General features: G+C 38.4%; 1 protein-coding gene across 1 annotated transcript; it reads left to right on the top strand.

Annotated features, from left to right (window-relative positions):
• Window positions 1–6,844: 6,844 nt before the first annotated feature.
• Window positions 6,845–14,582, top strand: gda (guanine deaminase; the record flags this gene model as incomplete). Its single annotated transcript, XM_079250775.1, has 14 exons — window positions 6,845–6,973; window positions 8,211–8,299; window positions 8,520–8,691; window positions 8,872–8,959; window positions 11,221–11,326; window positions 12,000–12,027; window positions 12,168–12,275; window positions 12,727–12,834; window positions 12,942–13,039; window positions 13,248–13,315; window positions 13,595–13,741; window positions 14,148–14,266; window positions 14,398–14,425; window positions 14,518–14,582. The coding sequence occupies 14 exons, from the start codon at window positions 6,845–6,847 to the stop codon at window positions 14,580–14,582; spliced, it is 1,353 nt and encodes a 450-aa protein (XP_079106901.1).
• Window positions 14,583–19,062: the final 4,480 nt, after the last annotated feature.

A 19,062-nucleotide genomic window follows, 5' to 3' on the forward strand; every position in this document is an offset into this window, starting at 1 on the left:
CTTTCACTGGTGGAACGTAGCTTTTGAGAGGGAGTGTAGGCCTGGATTAGGGAGTGAAGGTAGACTGGAGCCGTTTGAGTTATTGTTTTGTAAGCCAAAAGCAAAGCTTTAAATTTGATGCATGCTGCGAAGCCAGTGAAGAGCGATTAGCAGTGGAGTGACCTGTGCTTGTTTGAGTTGGTTGAAAACCAGACATGCTGCAGCATTCTGGATAATCTGCAGAGGTTTAACAGAGTACGCAGGCAGACCTGCCAGTAGGGAATTGCAGAAATCAATGCGTTAGATGACCAGAACCTGAACCAACAGCTGAGTCGTGTGTTCTGTCAGGTATGGTCTGATTCTCTTGATGTTGTAGAGAGCATATTGGCAGGTACGGGCAACCGAGGCAACGTGGACCTTAAAGGTCAACTGTTCCACTGGTTCACTATGACCCCAAGATTCCGGACAGCAGGCGTAGGAAGAAGTGTGACAGAGTCAAGCTTCACACTTAATTGCGGATGTAAGGAAGTATTGGCTGGGCAGACAATGAGCTCTGTCTTGGACTGATTGAGCTGAAGGTGGCAAGCCTTCATCCATGCCGAGATATCAGCAAGGCAAGCTGATATTCTCATTGAGACGGTTGTGTCTCAGTGAGATTTACTGGTTTATTTATGAAAATAAACCAGTGTTGCTGGTTTCAAGCAGTTTTTGGCTGCTTAGGGAACAAAATCCTACATTTTTTATGCTTAACTGGTAGTTTATTACAATGTATCACATCAGTAAGGAAATGATAATGCTGTAGAAAGATGTTTATTCAGTTTGTATACTGTATATCAATAAAAGTAAGCTTAACAGTGTCAATACAGGTCTTCAAAAAAAAAAAAAATTAGAAATCTACAGCTAATTCAGAATTCTGCTGCTCAAGTCTTCACTAAAACCAAGAAAGTGGACTACATCAGTCTACACTGCCTTCCTGTCTGTCCGAGGATAGACTTCAGAGTTCTGTTACTGGTCTATAAGGCCTTGAATGGTTCCTGTCCCAATATGGACCTATCAGACCCCTCAGGTCATCTGGATTCTGTCTTTTATTAGTTCTCAGAGTCAAAACAAGACGTAAAGAAGCTGCATTTAGTTTTTATGCTCCACATGTCTGGAACAAACTCTCAGAAAGCCTCAGATCAGCTGAAACACTGAGTTTATTTAAATCCAGGTTAAAGAGCCACCTGTTCTCAGCTGCATTTCAGTAGTTTTTATTCAAATTCTATTTTAAGTTGACTTCAAGTACAAATCTGCCTGCGTTTCTTTGAAGCTGGAATTGATCTTGATGTTAATAGTTTTTATCAAATCTGATTTCCTTTTCCTTGCTTTCTTGTATTAATCTTAAATTAAGCTTCTTATTTTCTGATGTGTTATTGTCTCCGTAAAGAACTTTGAATCACCCTGTTGTTGAAATTTGCTATATAAAGAAACTTGCCTTATCTCGCCTAACAATAGAAACACTTCTCAGTTTTGTCATTTTATGACATCATATTCTTGTGTTGAAACTTCTTCGGGCCATGCGGTGAACCAGCGACCTGTCCAGTCGCTTGAGTGTGTTTTTGGGAAGGGAAACTAGAACTAACTTTCAGGTCCTCTTTTCCCTTGCAGGATGACCTTGAGTTGCATTGAAGCCCTATGCTGTGCGCATGCTGGTGTTATAAAAATGATCCATTGTCATCCATCATGTGGCTTTGATCTGTTCTAAAGAATGCATTAACTTGTGTAATTCCTCATCAAAACTTTTGCTGTTTGTGATAAAAGCATGCATCTGTCATGAAGCTCATGTGGTTTACTTTTTGGCTGATATCCCGTCACATGGCATTACGCCGCTTCCACACTCATGACTGGATGCAAAACTCTTTTACTTGATGGGTCCCCACTCCCATCATCCAAAAAATCGAAAAAAAGCTCACAGATGTCAAGACAACTTTTGACCTGTTGTGACAGTCATATCAAACATCAGTGTTGACCATGTTTGCAGTAATACTATGGATATTTTACATTTTCTTGTTTTTGTGGTGCTGTTTGTACCAAATTTGGGTAAACAACACCAAACAGCCACAAATCACCTACTGATGAGATCTTTCTTATGATTTTATTTGCTCTTATCATACAAATGCGAAACTAAAAGTGCTTCACATAAAAGTGTGATGAACACCCAACCACCACCAGCAGCCCCTTCTTTTCCCTTCCTTCAAATGAAATACACAGGCTTTTTCAAATCATCCTTTGAAATCTATATGACCATAAATTTTCTCATATATATAAAAATAGTTGTATAGACGCATATAAACATAAACATAACCGCACACACACCCATATGCACCCATTTATATTAAACGATGTCTTTGAGCGCTGTCCTAACCCTCACCATTCCCAATAATACACTGAAGAACAATATAAAGACAAAATGAAATTAAAACCGCAAGCGGTGATATAGGCCCTCGCACCATGGCGCCACTCGGCATAATGCCACCGCCTCCCCTGGCAACATCCTTCCCATGCCTCTCTCAACCTAAAGTGCAGCCAGACTGCACTTCAGGCCATTTAGACCTTATGAACGGTCACTTCCTGTCACCAAGGGGCGGGGCTAATTTATAATCTAATTATTGACATACAGAAATGTGAAGGATATGACTGGCATCATCTGTAGCAAATTTGGTGCAGGTTGGTTGTTTTTTGTGGGAGTTATGTCAGTTTTCCTTTTCATTGCATCACATCTGCTTTGCTGCCCCGCCTCTCCTAAACGATATCCCCTATTAAAAGAAATAGCACAACTTTTAATCACACATGCCTCTTGAGCATCCTGACTCATTTGGGTTAAAGTTGGACAAAATTCTTAGGACAAGTTCCTCCAAATGCATGGCAAAGAAAATGACAGAAATGACCCCAAAAATGGCACCCTTTTCAAAATGGCCGACTTCCTGTTGGATTTAGCCCATATGTCCAAGAGACTTTTTTGAAGGTACTGGGAGGGTCTACAAGTTTCCCGAATCATATCCATGTCAGTCAATGTAGTGGGCGGGGCTGATTAATTAAAATATTGTAGGGGGCGCTATGGAGCCATTTACTATCTTCTCCACTATATTTTAATTTTACTCTATTAAGGGCATAACTTTCATGACTCATGGCAAGTATGGTGAAGATCAAAGGTTTCATGGCTTTGTTACAGGTACTTCCTGGTTCATGATATCAGACACTTCTTGTTGCCAAGGGGTGGGGCTAATTCATAGTCATATTATTGCATTGTAGATTTTGTTCATCATGGAACCGGCATCAAATGTGTCGATTCCTGTGCTGATATGTTGTTTTATGTGGGAGTTTTAGCAATAAGTCATTGTTAATGAGACATAAAACTTTGAGGGCCCGCCCCTCCTAAACTAAATCCTCTATTAGAAGAAATAACACAACTTTACATCACACATGCCTCCTGAGCATCCTGTGCAAGTTGGGTGTCAGTTGGACAATATCCCTAGGAGGAGTTGTTTAAAATGCATGGCAAAGAAATGACCCCAAAAATGGCACCTTTTTCAAAATGCCCGACTTCCTGTTGAATTTAGCCCATATGTCCAAGAGACTTTTTTGAAGGTACTGGCAGGTTCTCCAACTGTGCTGAATTTTATCCATGTCGATCAATGTAGTGGGCGGGGCTGATTGATTGAAATATTGTAGGGGGCGCTATGGAGACATGCTCCATTTATTCCATAATGTTTCAATGGGGCTTAGTTCAGGGCCTTACTGTCATCAGTCATGGCAAGTTTGATGGCGGTCCAAGGTTCCATGGCTTGGTCACAGGTACTTCCTGTTTCATGGCGTTGGACCGCCATTCGCCATGTCCCGTTTAGCGTAGCGACTTGAGGTTTTTATTGTGGTATCATGAATGGGTTTGACATGTTTTGGAGGAGGCTCAAGTGTTTTGGACCATTTGCTTAGAAGCATGACCCTCAAACGTGGAAAAAACCACTTCCTGTTGTAAGTGGGCGGGGCTTAGGTCTACACCAGCAATGGTCACATTAATCTGTTCAGGACTGATCCCTTATTAATCCCTATAAGTTTTAGGGTGATCAGATCAAAATTGAGAATTTTATAGTGATTTATGATGTCACGCCGCCGCATGGAACTTCGCCATGGCGTCACGGGCACGCCGTGCAGCGTAGAGCAACGTCCTTTATCAGATCTCTTCACCAACATGTTTTGTGATGCCTGAGTGAATTTGGGCCATGTGGTGTCCACCAAGCCAGAGTTATGGGTGTGTGAGCAAAAAACAACACTTTTGACCTCCAGGGGGCGTGGCTATTTCATAATCAAAATATTGATAGAACTCTGTAGGAGAGGACTGCCACCATATCTAGCAAATTTGGTGCAGAAATGTTGCTTTATGTGGGAGTTATATCCGTTTAATTTTTCATGGCGAGACATCAAACTTTGAGGCCCCGCCCCTCGTAAACTAAGTCTCCTATTAGAAGAAATAACACAACATTGAATCACACATGCCTCCTGAACATCCTGAGCAATTTGTGGCTCAGTGGGATAAAAGCCCTAGGACGAGTTTGTTAAAATGCGAGGTGCTAAAACGCCAAAATATTGACTTTGACCTAAAATGGCTGCCTTCCTGTCGACATTTCACCATGACATTAAGAGGATTTTTTGTTTGTCCTGTCATGTAGATCATGTGTATGAATTTTCATAAAGATTAACGACATGCAGTGGCGGGGCACCTAAAATAGGTGGCGCTCTCGTTCAGTTTCGCCCAAACATTCTGGAGCACCTCAAAATATCAAATTTTTCGTATTCCCTTGGGGGGGTACGCAAAATTTGGTGAGTTTTCGAGCACGTTCAGGCCTCCAAAAAAGCACGCGAAGTGTCCGAATAAAAATAATAAACACTGCAAATACAAAAGGCCTTCGCACCGCCAAGGTGCTCGGGCCTAACAACTTAAAAAATTCATTCTTTCATTATCCTAATCGCTTAGTCCTATTAATGGTCACAGGGAAGCTGAAGCCTATCCCGTCATTGGGCGAAAGGCAGGGTACAGCCTGCTCGCCAGTCCATCGCAGGGCCACACAGAGACAAACAACCACTCACACTTATGGGCAGTTTAGAGTAACCAATCAACCTAACATGCATGTCTTTGGACAGTGGGAGGAAGCCAGAGTACACGGAGAGAACCCACGCATACACAGGAAGAACATGCAAACTCCACACAGAAAGGCCACTGTCCAAACCCAGCCACAGCCGAGGATCAAGAGGCCACAGTGTTAACCGCTATGCCACTGTGCAGCCCAACTTAAAAATATAATAGGTAAAGTACATTGACATAAAATGAGCAGGACTGTGGTGTAGTGGGCAGCAGTGTGGCCTCACAACAAGAAGGTTGCTGGTTTGAGCCTCAACTGGTGGAAATTTTCAGCAGTGGCCTTGTGTGCTTGGGGCTTGTATATATATATATATATATATATATATATATATATATATATATATATATATATATATATATATATATATATATATATAAACATAACCGCACACACACCCATATGCACCCATGTATATTAAACGATGCATATATATATATATATATATATATATATATATATATATATATATATATATATATATATATATATATATATATATATATATATAATATCAACACTCCTAGCTGCCCTCAGGTCATCCGGCAGGCTGTGTCTCTCTGTACGTTCTGGTCCTCACTCTTAAAATAAATAAAAGCTCCACCTCTGACGACCTGAGAACCCTGGGAGGTTCATAAGCTGAAACAAGTCTCATGAACATTTAGGGTTAAGCCCTTTTAGAGATTTAAAAACTAATAAAAATATTTTAAAATCAACTCAGAAGTGCACAGGAAGCCAATGCAGAGAATTTAAAACTGGTGTGATATGAGGTCTCTTTCTGGTCTTTGTCAGCAGATGAGCAGCTGAGCTTTGTAAAAGATGCCATGGGTTTTTAGTCCTTCTTCAACTGGGTTAAAGTTTTAAAACCAGTTCCTCTCCATGCAGGACCAATAACTACAACTTCTCTTTTGTCCTGGTTGAGCTGAAAGAAGTCATCTGGTATCCATCTAAAATACAAATAAAAGAGTCCACTACAGGAGAGGTATACCAGGTGACATGGGCATGTAAAGCCGTACGTCATCAGCATAACTATGAAAATTTATGCAGTCCCCTGATGACGTCTCCAAGGGGGAGCATCGATAGATTGAAAAGAAGTGAACCTAAAATTGAGCCTTGATATCAATGATACCAACAAGTATCATTTCAAGTCCATTAAGGCACTCAAGAGTTCACAATTTAAACCTCTGAAAGAAATTTGCGTGTTGAACCAGGCTGCAAAGCCAATAGTTTAAAAAAAACAAACTTTCATAATGACATATTTGTAAACTGGGTTAGTATATTTTATTCATTTCTAGTTGTATTTGTGGATTTTTGAGAAAAAAAAAGGCACCATGTCATTGCATCGATCTGACAGTCTTCTGGTTTCCTGCAGAGCACTGACGTCAATCCTCAGATGATAATCTGACCGGAGCAAATTTATAATCAAAACTGGCACACACTAGCGAAACTCACAAATTGAAATGTTTCCATACTCCGGAAATGATTCGAAAACATATTTAAAGAGATGCATGTCACGGCACACACACGCAAACACACGCACACACCCTGTATTTTCATTGGCCGCAGATGATCTTTGCAGTCAGGTGAAGGCGCGCCTCCTCGTGGGTGGTGTTCGGACCGACCAGGGATAAAAGTCGCTCTTTCTGCAGCAGGTACCTCACCCTTTCGATAAAGACAGATGTGGTGGAAACATGGCAAACTCTGAGAAGTCCAGAACTACACTTGCGTCCGTCTACAGGGGAACATTTGTCCACTCGACTACCAAAACGGCTCTGCAGGTCCTGGAAGATGCGCTCCTGGGAGTGAATACTGAGGGAAAGGTTGGTGGAGCACTATAGTATCTCCAAAAAGAAAAAGAAAAAAAGTTTAAGAATATTTCAATCTCATCTTCCAATAGCGAATTTGTCTGGTAATTTTTAAAGTCATTTTCTGACTATTTCTTATTAATTGCAGAAAACGTTTCAGAAAACGTTTAATTTTACCACTAATTGCTGTGTAAATTCTCAGTTGAAAAATGACCCTGTATGTCAGTTGACAGCTGACTTTGACAGCTTTGTTGCTAAAATCTAAGGCACATTAACAGATAAACGTTCAGGTAACCTCTTGTACAACCGGTTGCACAGGGTGTGCAACGCAACCAAAAATATTGAAATCTGTTGTGTACAAGTTAATCGAGATTATATTTTAAAATCAGGTTTAATAACGTGATGTTTGACAAGCCCTGAAGTTTAAACTTCTGGACATTAAAGTATAAGTTCTCATAGAGCTCATGGACATGAACAGCCTATAAATTATGTGTACCATTGGTTTTAAATTAAAGGATAACCAGAAGCATCTTCATGTTGCAGCTTAATAGAGGTGGAGTATGTAAGATTTTCAATATTTAAAAAAAAAAAATTAACTAAAAAAATAACTACAATCATAATTAGATAGTTTTTTTTAAACATGTAGGTTCCAGTCTGTCCATATTTGATGCGTTATTAAATTACAAGTTTAATTAATGACAAAGACCCTTCTTAAATGTTTGCCTACCAGTAAAAAAAAAGTGCTTTTTGTCATTTGTCATTAATTCAACTTGTAATTTAATAACACATCAAATATGGACAGACTGGAACCTACATGTTTAAAAAAAAACTATCTAATTATTATTGTAGTTATTTTATTAGTTCATTTATTTAGAAAAAAATCGAAAATCTTACATACTCTACCTTTAAGCTAATTTTGTTAGCTCTCTGTGCAACACAGTTGGTTAGTTTAATTAATACAGCATGATCTAATATTTTATCAGGATTACATATTAAAGAATCTGCAAAATACAAAAGTGTAAAACAATCTTCACCTATAAAATGTTAACAAGGATTTATGAAGTAAAGTGCAAATAAATAAAAATTGTATTCAAGTAAAGTACTTCAGCAAATGCATGTATTATGTTCCACCACTGATAAGTACACGTGTGTAATATTTGTTCTGGGAGTTTACTCTACAGTCCAGGCAAACACTTTCTGGTGATCACATTTTACAACATTAACTCTTCACTGATTTCCATTCTGTCATCAGATTGCTTTCATTGGGGAAGGCTTTGAATTACAGAAACTTTCTCAGACCTTTGGATTCAGCCCCTCTGAAGTCATTCAACTGGCACAGCAGTAAGCATATAAATATATAAATTACTCTTGCATGTCAACACACTGGTGATGTACGTTGAAGGATTAAAGCATAAAGATTGTATCATATATATATATATATACATATATATACATATATCTATCTATCTATCTATATATATATATATATATATATATATATATATATATATAATTTTTAATATGATAATCTAAACTACTGTAATGCTTTTCTGCATTTCAGTGAGTTCTTCATGCCAGGAATGATAGACACCCACATCCATGCATCCCAGTACAGCTATGCTGGCACAGCCTTGGACATGCCTTTACTCCAGTGGCTCAACACATACACTTTCCCTGTGGAGTCACGCTTCAAGGACCTAGAGTTTGCACATAAAGTCTACACTCAAGTAGTGGTGAGTTTGGCTGCATCTTGAAAAATAATCTGTCATGATTTGTACTGTTGCTTCATAATAGGCTGTGTTTTTAGGAATAAAAGACACAGAAAAATTAAGCTTTGTGGCACCTTTTCCATAAAGAAGAATTGAGACTGCATGATAGTGTTAATGCTGTGATTTCATGACTGTGCCTTACAGAAAAGAACCCTGAGAAATGGAACCACTACAGCGTGTTACTTTGCCACCATACACACTGATGCCTCACTTCTGTTGGGTCAGATTGCAAGTAAGATACCTGACACATATATACAAACATTTTAACTCTATATTTTCAAGCTTCAAGCTTTTAAATGTTTGAGTTCTTTTTCTTGTACTGATGAAAAAATAATAATCAAACAAGTAACAGAGACTAATTAAAATAAAAATATTAGTCAAAGACCACACATGATGTATACCAGCAGGTTCATGATGCGAGATTTACATACTTGCAAATATTTTCTCTATTTTGACTTCTGCCTTATTTTTTGGAGGCATTGGAAACAATGTTTAAAACTGAAGGAAAGACAAACCCACAAATGTCATAATATCTTCCACTGAAGTATGTTTGTGTAGATCCTCAGTCATCCAGGGCCATGGTAACTTAAAAAACATGAATAAAGGTAACTAGATTTCTTTCTTGAATGGCATGTTGAAGCCACATGTATAACTAACTCACTTGGCTATTGTATGGTTTGTTTCAGTTTATACCACTTGTGTGATCATCACAAGGTGTGTAGCATGTTGGACACTGTAACCATTACAGTCATGGAAGCAAAAACCTCTTTGAGAACCAAAGAGAAAAAGTCCCATTGCCTTTGTTCAAACTCTTGGGTTCTCTTTAAGTTTCTCGTTAGACTGTCATAGTTATGAATTGCCTATTGGAAAAAAAGCATTCTTTAGTTATTCTGTCTGATCTTACATCTTTGTTATATGCAGAGCCACAGATCAAACTTTACTGGACTCTATTGAGGAATATACAATACATCACTTAATCAGTGTAAGCACAGTTAAGTCTTCTTTACAGTGCTTACTCTTTGCTCAGCTGATATGTCTGTAAAAACAGAATGATCGTTCACCTTTATGCCTTATCCTTATCATTTCAGTGCCACATTGCATAATACAGAGCACATGCTCACATAAATGTGAAACGTAACCAAGGTGAATTGAACATCAGCTTTGGCAGCTTTACACAGACATTCTATATAAGTGAGGTCAATGATCTCTCAACTTTGTACTATTCTGACCCACTGGTCTTTCTGTTTAACATAAGCGTACATGTGAACAAATATACATGTTTCAGTATTTTACACTGCATGTAACAATAAGGCTTAGTTTAATTCTATGTACTGCTAACTCTGTGTACTTTCTAAGTGCATGCAAGAGTATTATAAGGAAATCTGAGCTGTATGCACATTTCTGATTAATTTGACAGAATGTCCTTGGTTATAGTATCACAAAGACTCCATGAGCCAGTGTGCTGATCATGTACAGAATATGTAATACTTAACTAATTAAAACCGAGAACATTTACTATACATATATCTACAGCAGACACTGACTGGTTATGACTGGAAAAATCAGCTATTTCGACAGCTGTTTTGTGTCCTCGCTCTATTAGGCATTCCAGTAAGAAATGCCAATTGGTCAGCATAGCCCATACCAGGGTCAAAGTACTGGTTCTCCTTAAATGATTACATTGGTTTGGGATGCCATCAATCATAGTTGTACTTTAGTGGTTTTAAATAATTAAACCTGCTGTAATATCTCTTTTCAGGTTTATGGCAGATGGAGGTGAATGAGTTAAACTGTATTTTGTGAAAACTGAACAAAATCAAATAAGAGAAATATTTCAAACTGTAATTAATCAATCAGATCATGTGTGTTTGAGCATTTCCATGGTCATGTAGAAAATACAGCTGTGACAGGGGGACTTTCACAGCCTGTCATGACAGGAAACACACCGACATAACTAACAACATTGATTAAGACTGTGTTCCACTTTGCTGTCCCAGAGTCAGGCATCTGGTGAAATGCTTTGCTGTAGGGCTTGCTCAGCGTGGAAAAGCTTTGTGAGTTCAAAAGTTCAAGAAATTAGAATGATGGTCGAGAGCTAAATGTTGGTGCGATTTTATCACAGGAGTGTCCATATTGGCCCTCTATATTTCAATTCTTTTTGAATATTCCTTTTTTGCTGTGCAGGAGGTTTTTGTGTATAAAAATTGTTACAATTTGTAAAGTTACTTATTATTATTATTACCTTATTTGCGATCCTTGATTTTCTTCTGTTGCTTGTCAACATCACCATGTCACACATCAATTAGGCACTTAGAGGAGTCTGGTCCCTTCCCTCAAAGAAACAGAACTTCAAACTGAGTATTTCAAACAATAAAAATAGGCTGATTTACAGTGTAAGAAAAATTCTATGGGTTGAATGTTTCTGGTACGCATCTTTTAAATAAAATTATGAACCTGGAAAGGAAAGTAATTGAATGCTCCTGGTTGTTTCAGATGACTTTGGGCAGCGTGCACTGGTCGGAAAGGTGTGCATGGACAGAAACAACTCTGTGAAACATTACAAAGAAACCAGTCAGGAGTCTCAAGATGAAGCCTATAGGTAGGTATCAACCATGAGTGTGGTTGTGGAAAAAGTTTCATTCTCACTATGAAATGTCAAATTAAATACACAGGCTTTTTCAAATCATTGTACATAGCCAGTTTAAAGATTGAAAGGCACATAAGAGTGTGCTGACTCCATCCAGACAACATGTACAACATATCTGATGCTTTGGAATTCATGCCATTTTAATGGTATGTTTGCAAGAAAACTTGTTTGAGTGAAACAGAAAGTGTTTTCAAAGGGAGGAAATTCCCTGAGAGAACATCTTAGTTACAGTAGATTAACTCTGTGTGTGCCAGTCTCAGGGTGAGATGAGGTCATCTTTACTTTTAGAAGATTTCTTGGAGGGAATTCAATCAGCTTTCTCAATGAGGAACATGTTAGTTCCAACTGCTCATGTGACTATGAGGCAATTCTTGTGCTAATCCTTGACTAATACTTTTCATTTAACAATTTATTCTTCATAGTCATCACTTTAGATAATGCTTGATTCTGAAGTAACATTTGCCTGATAAACTTCTCTTGAGACATATGCTGAGATATGGTGCAGAGACGTTTACAGCTGCTGCCCCCTTTACATATACTACTTCAAGTAGTACTGCAGGTGTGAAAATGCAGAGCTTATAAATGTGGACAGATTAATTGACAATTTATGTTTTGCTCCTCCAAGGTTCATCAAAGAGCTCTTGAACAAAAAGGTAAGATTGTGTGATTTAGTAAACAGAGCAAATAAAGCAGTAAATAAATTAATCAGTGGTGTAAAATAAAACTGCTTCACATTGTTGTTTGTTTGTTTCTCTCTGTCGCAACTTGTTTTGGGGGGTGGGACTTGTGACAGTATCGCTTAGTGAAGCCAGTGGTGACTCCCCGTTTTGCTCCATCCTGCACAGAAGCCTTGCTTTCACAACTGGGAGCAATTGCTAAGAATAACAACCTGCACATTCAGGTGAGTTCACTGTGGCAACAAAACCAGGAAACGGTTTCCACAGAGATCATTCAATTCAATGTAGTTCAGTTCAGTTCAGTTCGGTTCGGTTCGGTTCGGTTCGGTTCAGTTTAGTTTACTTTACTTTAGTTTACTTCAGTTTAGTTTAATTTCATTTCATTTCATTTCATTTGTTCAGTTCAGTTCAGTTCAGTTCAATTCATCAAATTAATTCTTCTTTATTTGTATGGCACCACTTCACAACAATGTCATCTCAGGCACTTCACATACACATCAGTTTAAGTTAGTTCACAACAAAGAGCCAAGTTAAGGAAAACCAAAAGACTGAATCGAATTATGACTTTGATCTGATCCCCCATCCTGAGCATGCACAGTGAACCCACAGGGATTTTAAAACAAATAGATTGTTCAACATTTTCCATATGTTCTCACTTTCTTCTTTTTTTTCCAGAGTCATATCAGTGAAAACAATGAGGAAGTGGAGCTTGTAAAGAGCCTGTTTCCTGACTCTGAATCTTACACAGATGTTTATCACAAATGCAACCTGCTAACAGACAAGGTGAGATGAAAATGCATCCAGCCAAAGATATTTTTGTGCAGAAATGTTACAGCAAAAATAAAACCTGTCAAATGCTGAAACTGTTTGTGATGTGGGTGGTTCTACAGACAGTGATGGCCCATGGCTGCCACCTCAGTGATGAAGAGTTGGCTCTGTTCAGGGAGACAGGAGCCTCTTTGTCGCATTGCCCTAATTCCAACTTTTCGTAAGTCTCTGCTCAGAATTACTATTTATGAACCAAAGCCAAATGAACACCAGATTTTATGGGAAAATTGGTACAGTACACTAAACCCTGACAGCTGCAATTAGAGCACAACATTCATTTGAATGTAGTTTAGAAAGAAAGCAGATTTTTATTGGGTACGTAAATTTTACAGTTACTTTAATGACACTTTTTGTTTCTGTCCACCCAGGTTGTGCAGCGGAGTGCTAAATGTTCGCAATGTCCTAAATCACAAAGTGAAAGTGGGACTTGGTACAGGTCTGTACTCATTCTGAAACTTAAGTTTTATAACCATACAGTCTATGTTTATAACACATCTTAAGAGTTTGAAGCATTCTCTGGCTTTGCAGTCATTTTGTTGTTTAGGGAGTTCAGTCAGCTGAGAGATAGGCATGCAGATTCAAACCAGATAATAGTATTAATAATGTAGAAAAATATTTTCTGATGAAAATCTGAAACTTTAGATGTGCCAGGTTTTCCAAGTTTCCACATGATTTTTTATGTCTGTTTGCTTGCTTGCTTGTGATGCTCCCTTAGATGTAGCAGGAGGCTACTCTTCATCTATGCTTGATGCTGTAAGAAAAGCCCTGGATGCATCCAAAGTCCTCACCATCCAGGATCCAGGACATGAAACACTTTCCTTTGTGGAAGTGTTCAGGCTGGCCACGCTGGGAGGCAGCCAAGGTAAGACAAATAAAATCCCTTTGAAATAGCTTTGTTCTACATATATTATGAACATAAATCTTCTGATAGAGTAATAGTTTGAAAGCAAATTCTAATTACATGTGAAGATACACTAATCATACAATTAGAAAACAATGGGGTTCGTCCACTTGAAGCTTTGAACTAGCTCTTTATTGCAACAGTTTTTCAAAGAGAGCTGATGCATCTGATATGGCAAACACATATATTTTAATCCAATCCCAACACTCATATGCCTGATTTGATACACAGATACCAAGTATCAAAGTTGTTCTTTTTTTCTTTTCCTGATTGTTAATTGTCATCATTCAATATATATTACCATATTATACCATAAAAACTAAGAGTTTTGTTTTTCTTTTCGTAATTGTGTGCTTGGTGTTGGTAGCTCTGTCCCTAGATAACCAAACAGGAAACTTTGAAGTGGGCAAAGACTTTGATGCCCTGAGGGTGAATGTAGCTGCTCCTGGCGGACCCATCGACCTGATTCAGCTCGAGGAACCGAAGGTTGGTATTTAGTTTGGTAGTTGGTAGTTTGATTTTTAGATACAAACTTATAATAACAAAAAAAAAAACAAAAAAAAAAAAAAAAAAACATAGTTTGTTTCAATATTAACTGAAAATTATTTAAATTTCAGATTCTATTGGAAAAATTTTTGAATGTGGGTGAGTGTCACTTTTCCTTTTGCTTTATGTTTGTTCCTCATAATAAACGTCTCTCAAGTGTGTCACTATTCATTTTCCTCTTTCTTTGACAGGTGATGACCGTAACATAGTGGAGGTGTTTGTTGCTGGGAGGAAGGTGGTGCCATTCACAGAGTGAACCACTCAGAATCACAAACATGAAAATGCCCTGTTGCTTTCAGGACTGATTTTTTTTTTTTTTTTAAGGGCATAACTGACGAAGGAAAAAAGGAATCATAAAGAAATTTAGTGTAGAAATAAATATTTCAGACCAAGATATAAAAAGATGGAATTTAGTAGGTCAGTTTAGCTTCAAGTCAGGCTGGTCCTTGGAGTATTTAAAATACCTACTGGGCTTTTAATTTGGAAAGAAGGGACCTACAAAGTGCTGTGAATGTGCATATTCACCATATTTTTGCTATGCTTTAATTGTAATTTTTTCCTGATTCTCATACACTATCTTCAACTAATACGGCACTTTTAAAATGTCCTTTTTGTTCACATAGACATTGGACTTTTTTACATGCTTTTACTTATTTAAAATATTCAATACAAATGGAGATTGCTATGATCTTTTTACTGTGGTAAAAAAAAAGATATATTTTCAATTACCTGTTTATATTATTGTGACTGTTATCCTCAGAAATTTGTAACATATAATGATAAGAATTGGTGCTTCTCAGTGTGACGAAGCTGCAGCGCCTGACCTGTTTGACTGCAGTGTTTTGATGATCCATTTCCATGCTTGTGTTACTGGAAAATGCTTTGTGAGTCAATAGCTGGAAGTGACTTGAGTTCTAATCGTAACTAATTGAGATTTTCACTGTACACTCCATCCAAATGCAGCAAGTAAAGTATTTAAAATGGCAGAGGCACATGATGATACTATTTTTTTTTTTTTTTTTACGATCCTCTTGCCTGCAGTTTTGTCTTTCCTTTTTTTTTAGTATAGCCCAGTGTGCTGCAGTGTTAAGGGTAAAAAGTGAATTTCTTTAACTATTTATTTACAAAATAATTTCCTGATTTACCTCAGAATTCACATAATGATTTTATCAGTGACAAAGATCCTCAGGGCTGAATCATGGGAATTAGTTTGTGATAATGATCTGAATTTTAGAAATGAGTGACAGTTTGTTTTTGTTTCAGGCATTAACAAACTGCAACAGGTTGTTGATGTCTGAAAACTAAAAATGTTGTTTTTTTTATTACAGTACAATATTTATCAAAAATTCCTGCTTTTTTTCATTCTTTGATTTGTTAAATAATACAAAATCTCAATAAAAAGTACTACAAAATCTCTTTTTTCATGTAGAGAAAAGGCTAAATTCACCTTATTTTGAGAAAAAAAATTCATGTTTTAACAAGGAGAAAATGGGTTTCATATAATGAAGTCCATTTTGCACTGGAAAATGAATATAATTAAAATAAAAAATGAAATTAAGATTTTTGCTCTTTTTTGGGGGGGGAGGGTATGATGCTTAGCTAATTTAGATATGTTGCCAAGGACACAACAGCGGTGCCAGTGCTGGAACATTGCAGTGCTGTGTGGTGGGAGAATGTCTGTTAACAGCAACCCATATACCCATATAGACAGTGAACTGGTTGACAAAGTCAAAACAGCGAGTTCATATATGTACCATATATGAATTTCCCCCTCACCCATCCCTCCCATCTCCACATGGTAGCCTAACCTCCAACCTTGTCTTCCATGGTGCCTCCTTCTTGCCCTGGATGTTATGTCGGCCAAGTTTCTCTAGGATCACTGTTGCTGTATTGTATATCAGCTCACTGGTTTCAGTGATGGTCGTGGTAGGGATTGTACTTATTGGTGCATTTACCTCAGTTAGAAGGCTTTCTGGTGGTACATCACTAATTCTTGCCAGTGGGTGCCAGGGGTGGCACACTCTCATTTTAGCTATGATGATGTTTCTGAGGTTGATTATTCCCTCACTTATCTCTATCTCTGGGGCTTGGTACCCAGTCTCAGTGGGGGAGTTGATGTTATCTCCCCCATACCTTTCCTCCCCAATGGTCCCCTTTGCAGTATTAGTGTGTTGTATTTCCCCAATCTCTAACTGTGATAGCAGCGGCCATTTGTGTATGTTGGAACATTGTGCTACTAGGTGTTTCGGTGTCATTGTGGGACTGTGGGTAACAAAGTATCCATATCTTCCACAGCCTTTTCATATAGTCCTACTCACTAGGGTTACTTGCATAGTAACATTCCAACAGTACCTTATTTGCTACTCGTGTCCAGTGTCATCTACTTTGTGTTCCATTAGCCCATTTGTTATCACAGCACCCTGGTTCCTCGGTGTGTGACGCAGATCTTATTTGACTGGACGACGTCTGAGCCGGTATATTAGCTTCATTATTTCCACTCATCATGATGTAGTTGGGCAATAGCGCAAAGGGTCTTGCCCAAGGACCCAACAGGATAATGTTGCAAAAACTCCTCCCTCACCCACCCCTCCCATCTCCCCAGGGTAGGCCTGGCTGCTGCTCATCTCTCAAGCTCAGGTTCTCTAACAGAGCCCTGGGTGCATGAGGGTACGCAGTATCTTAGCTGTTTCTCAGACTGCGCTTTTCTGGACAGAGATGTCTGAGGTCTTACAAGGTATCTGTTGGAGCCATTTTTCCAGTGTGGGGGACACGGCCCCCAGTGTTTCAATCACTATGGGTAATACTGTTGCTTTCACCCTCCAGGCCTTCTCCAGTTCTTCTTTGAGGCCTTGGTACTTCTCCAGTTTCTCATGCTCCTTTTTCCTGATATTTCCATCATTGGGTGTGGATACATCGATCACTACGCTTTCCTCTGCTGCTTATTCATGATCACTATGTCCGGTTGGTTGGCCACCACCATTTTATCTGTCTGGATCTGGAAGTCCCAGAGGATCATAGCCCTCTCATTCTCCACCACCTTGGGGGGAGTTTCCCACTGGGACTCGGGGGTCTCCAGTCCATATTCTGGACAGATGATCCTGTACACTATGCCAGCTACTCGGTTATGGTGCTCCATGTATTCTTTTCCTGCCAGTATCTTACACCCTTCTGTGAGGTGCTGTATTGTTTCAGAGGCTCCTTTGCATAGTCTGCATCTGGGATCCTGCCTGGTATGGTAGATGTGGGCCTTGATTGCTTTGGTGTTCAGGGCCTGCTCCTGTACTGCCATCGTTAGTGCCTCTATGCTGTCCTTCAGTCCAGCCCTCTCCAGTCATTGATAGGATTTCTTTATATTGGACACTTCAGTGATCTCCCGGTGGTACATCCCATGCAGGAGCTTTTCCTCCCATAATGGTTCTTCCATCTCGTGTTCCTCCAGACTCCATTGTCTGAGACATTTACCAAGTGCTTCATCTTCCTGATGTATTTGTGGAGCTTGGATGTTTCATCTTGGATTGTGGCCTTGATGCTCACTAGTCCTTACTTATCCCTTACTTTGCACTTAGTGTATATTCCAGTGTATATTCGCTGGACACTGGACTTGGGGTGGAACCCTCCATGCATGGTGAGCAGCCACCGTGTTATTGCATCCGTGGTTTGAGCTTCCTCCTTTGGCCAGCTTATTATCCCAGCAGGGTATCTGATCACTGGTAGGGCGTAGCTGTTAATTGCCCAGATCTTGTATCCAAGGAATAAGAATAAGAAAATAATAACTACATCAGGGTTGGTAGAAAACCAGTTCAATACACGACTTGGTTGCTGGGAATATTGTTTTGCAATTCAAGATTGGAATAAGTATGTAAAATGAGGACATTAGAAATTCTTCAGGTAGCTTGAGCTAGCTGAGTTTCTTGTAATGTTTTATTGTTAAAATGAACCTTTTCTTTGATTCAAATTAAATTTCATTTGTTGATATAGAAGAAACTGGTCTCTCACAACCCTATATAAGTATGATGGATCCATTATGTGCAAATAAGTGGTGGAGGTGTGTGAATCCTTTTTGTTCCTATGTAGAAAATTAATGGGTTTGTTTTGTAACATGAAGGTTGGATAGTGGAGGGAACGGTGCTAGGGATTATTTAGGATTAGTTAGAGGTTGACATAATAATGAGAGTTGAGATATATAATTTATTGCCCAACTGGGAATGACGGGTGTGTCAGTGAGATGTTTTGGCGTTGCTTTTGTTTGTTAATTTTAAGAAGAAGGGTACTTGCACATGACTTCAAGTTAAAACTAATTTATTTTCAAGCCAAATTAACACATTTATTGACCGCAGCATGGATATATATATAGCATAGAACCGACAAATATCCATTCTGAAGAAATGCAAAATATGTAACTGTATGACTCGATAAAATTTTATCACAATGTAAAATGAATATATTTGTGCAGGAGGATCAAGTTCTATAACTTTACCTGACTGACTTACCAGCAAAAGTGACTCTGGACAAATGTTTAAGTGACCTGTTATTAGAGGTGATTAATATTTTCTTTTGAAAAAGACTAATAATAATGATGCTTTAAAAAATTAATTGTTATTTTTTATTGTTTGAAAAATTAGACTAATTTTAATATCTTTTATTTACTCATAAGCTCTGAGTAAAGAGACTAAAATTATTATTTTAACTTCAACAAGTGTTTGTTTGCTTTTTATTTCTTGTAGATTTTATTCTCA

The sequence above is a fragment of the Telmatherina bonti genome, assembly GCF_933228915.1.
Source record: "Telmatherina bonti genome assembly, chromosome: 13".
NCBI lineage: Eukaryota > Metazoa > Chordata > Actinopteri > Atheriniformes > Telmatherinidae > Telmatherina > Telmatherina bonti.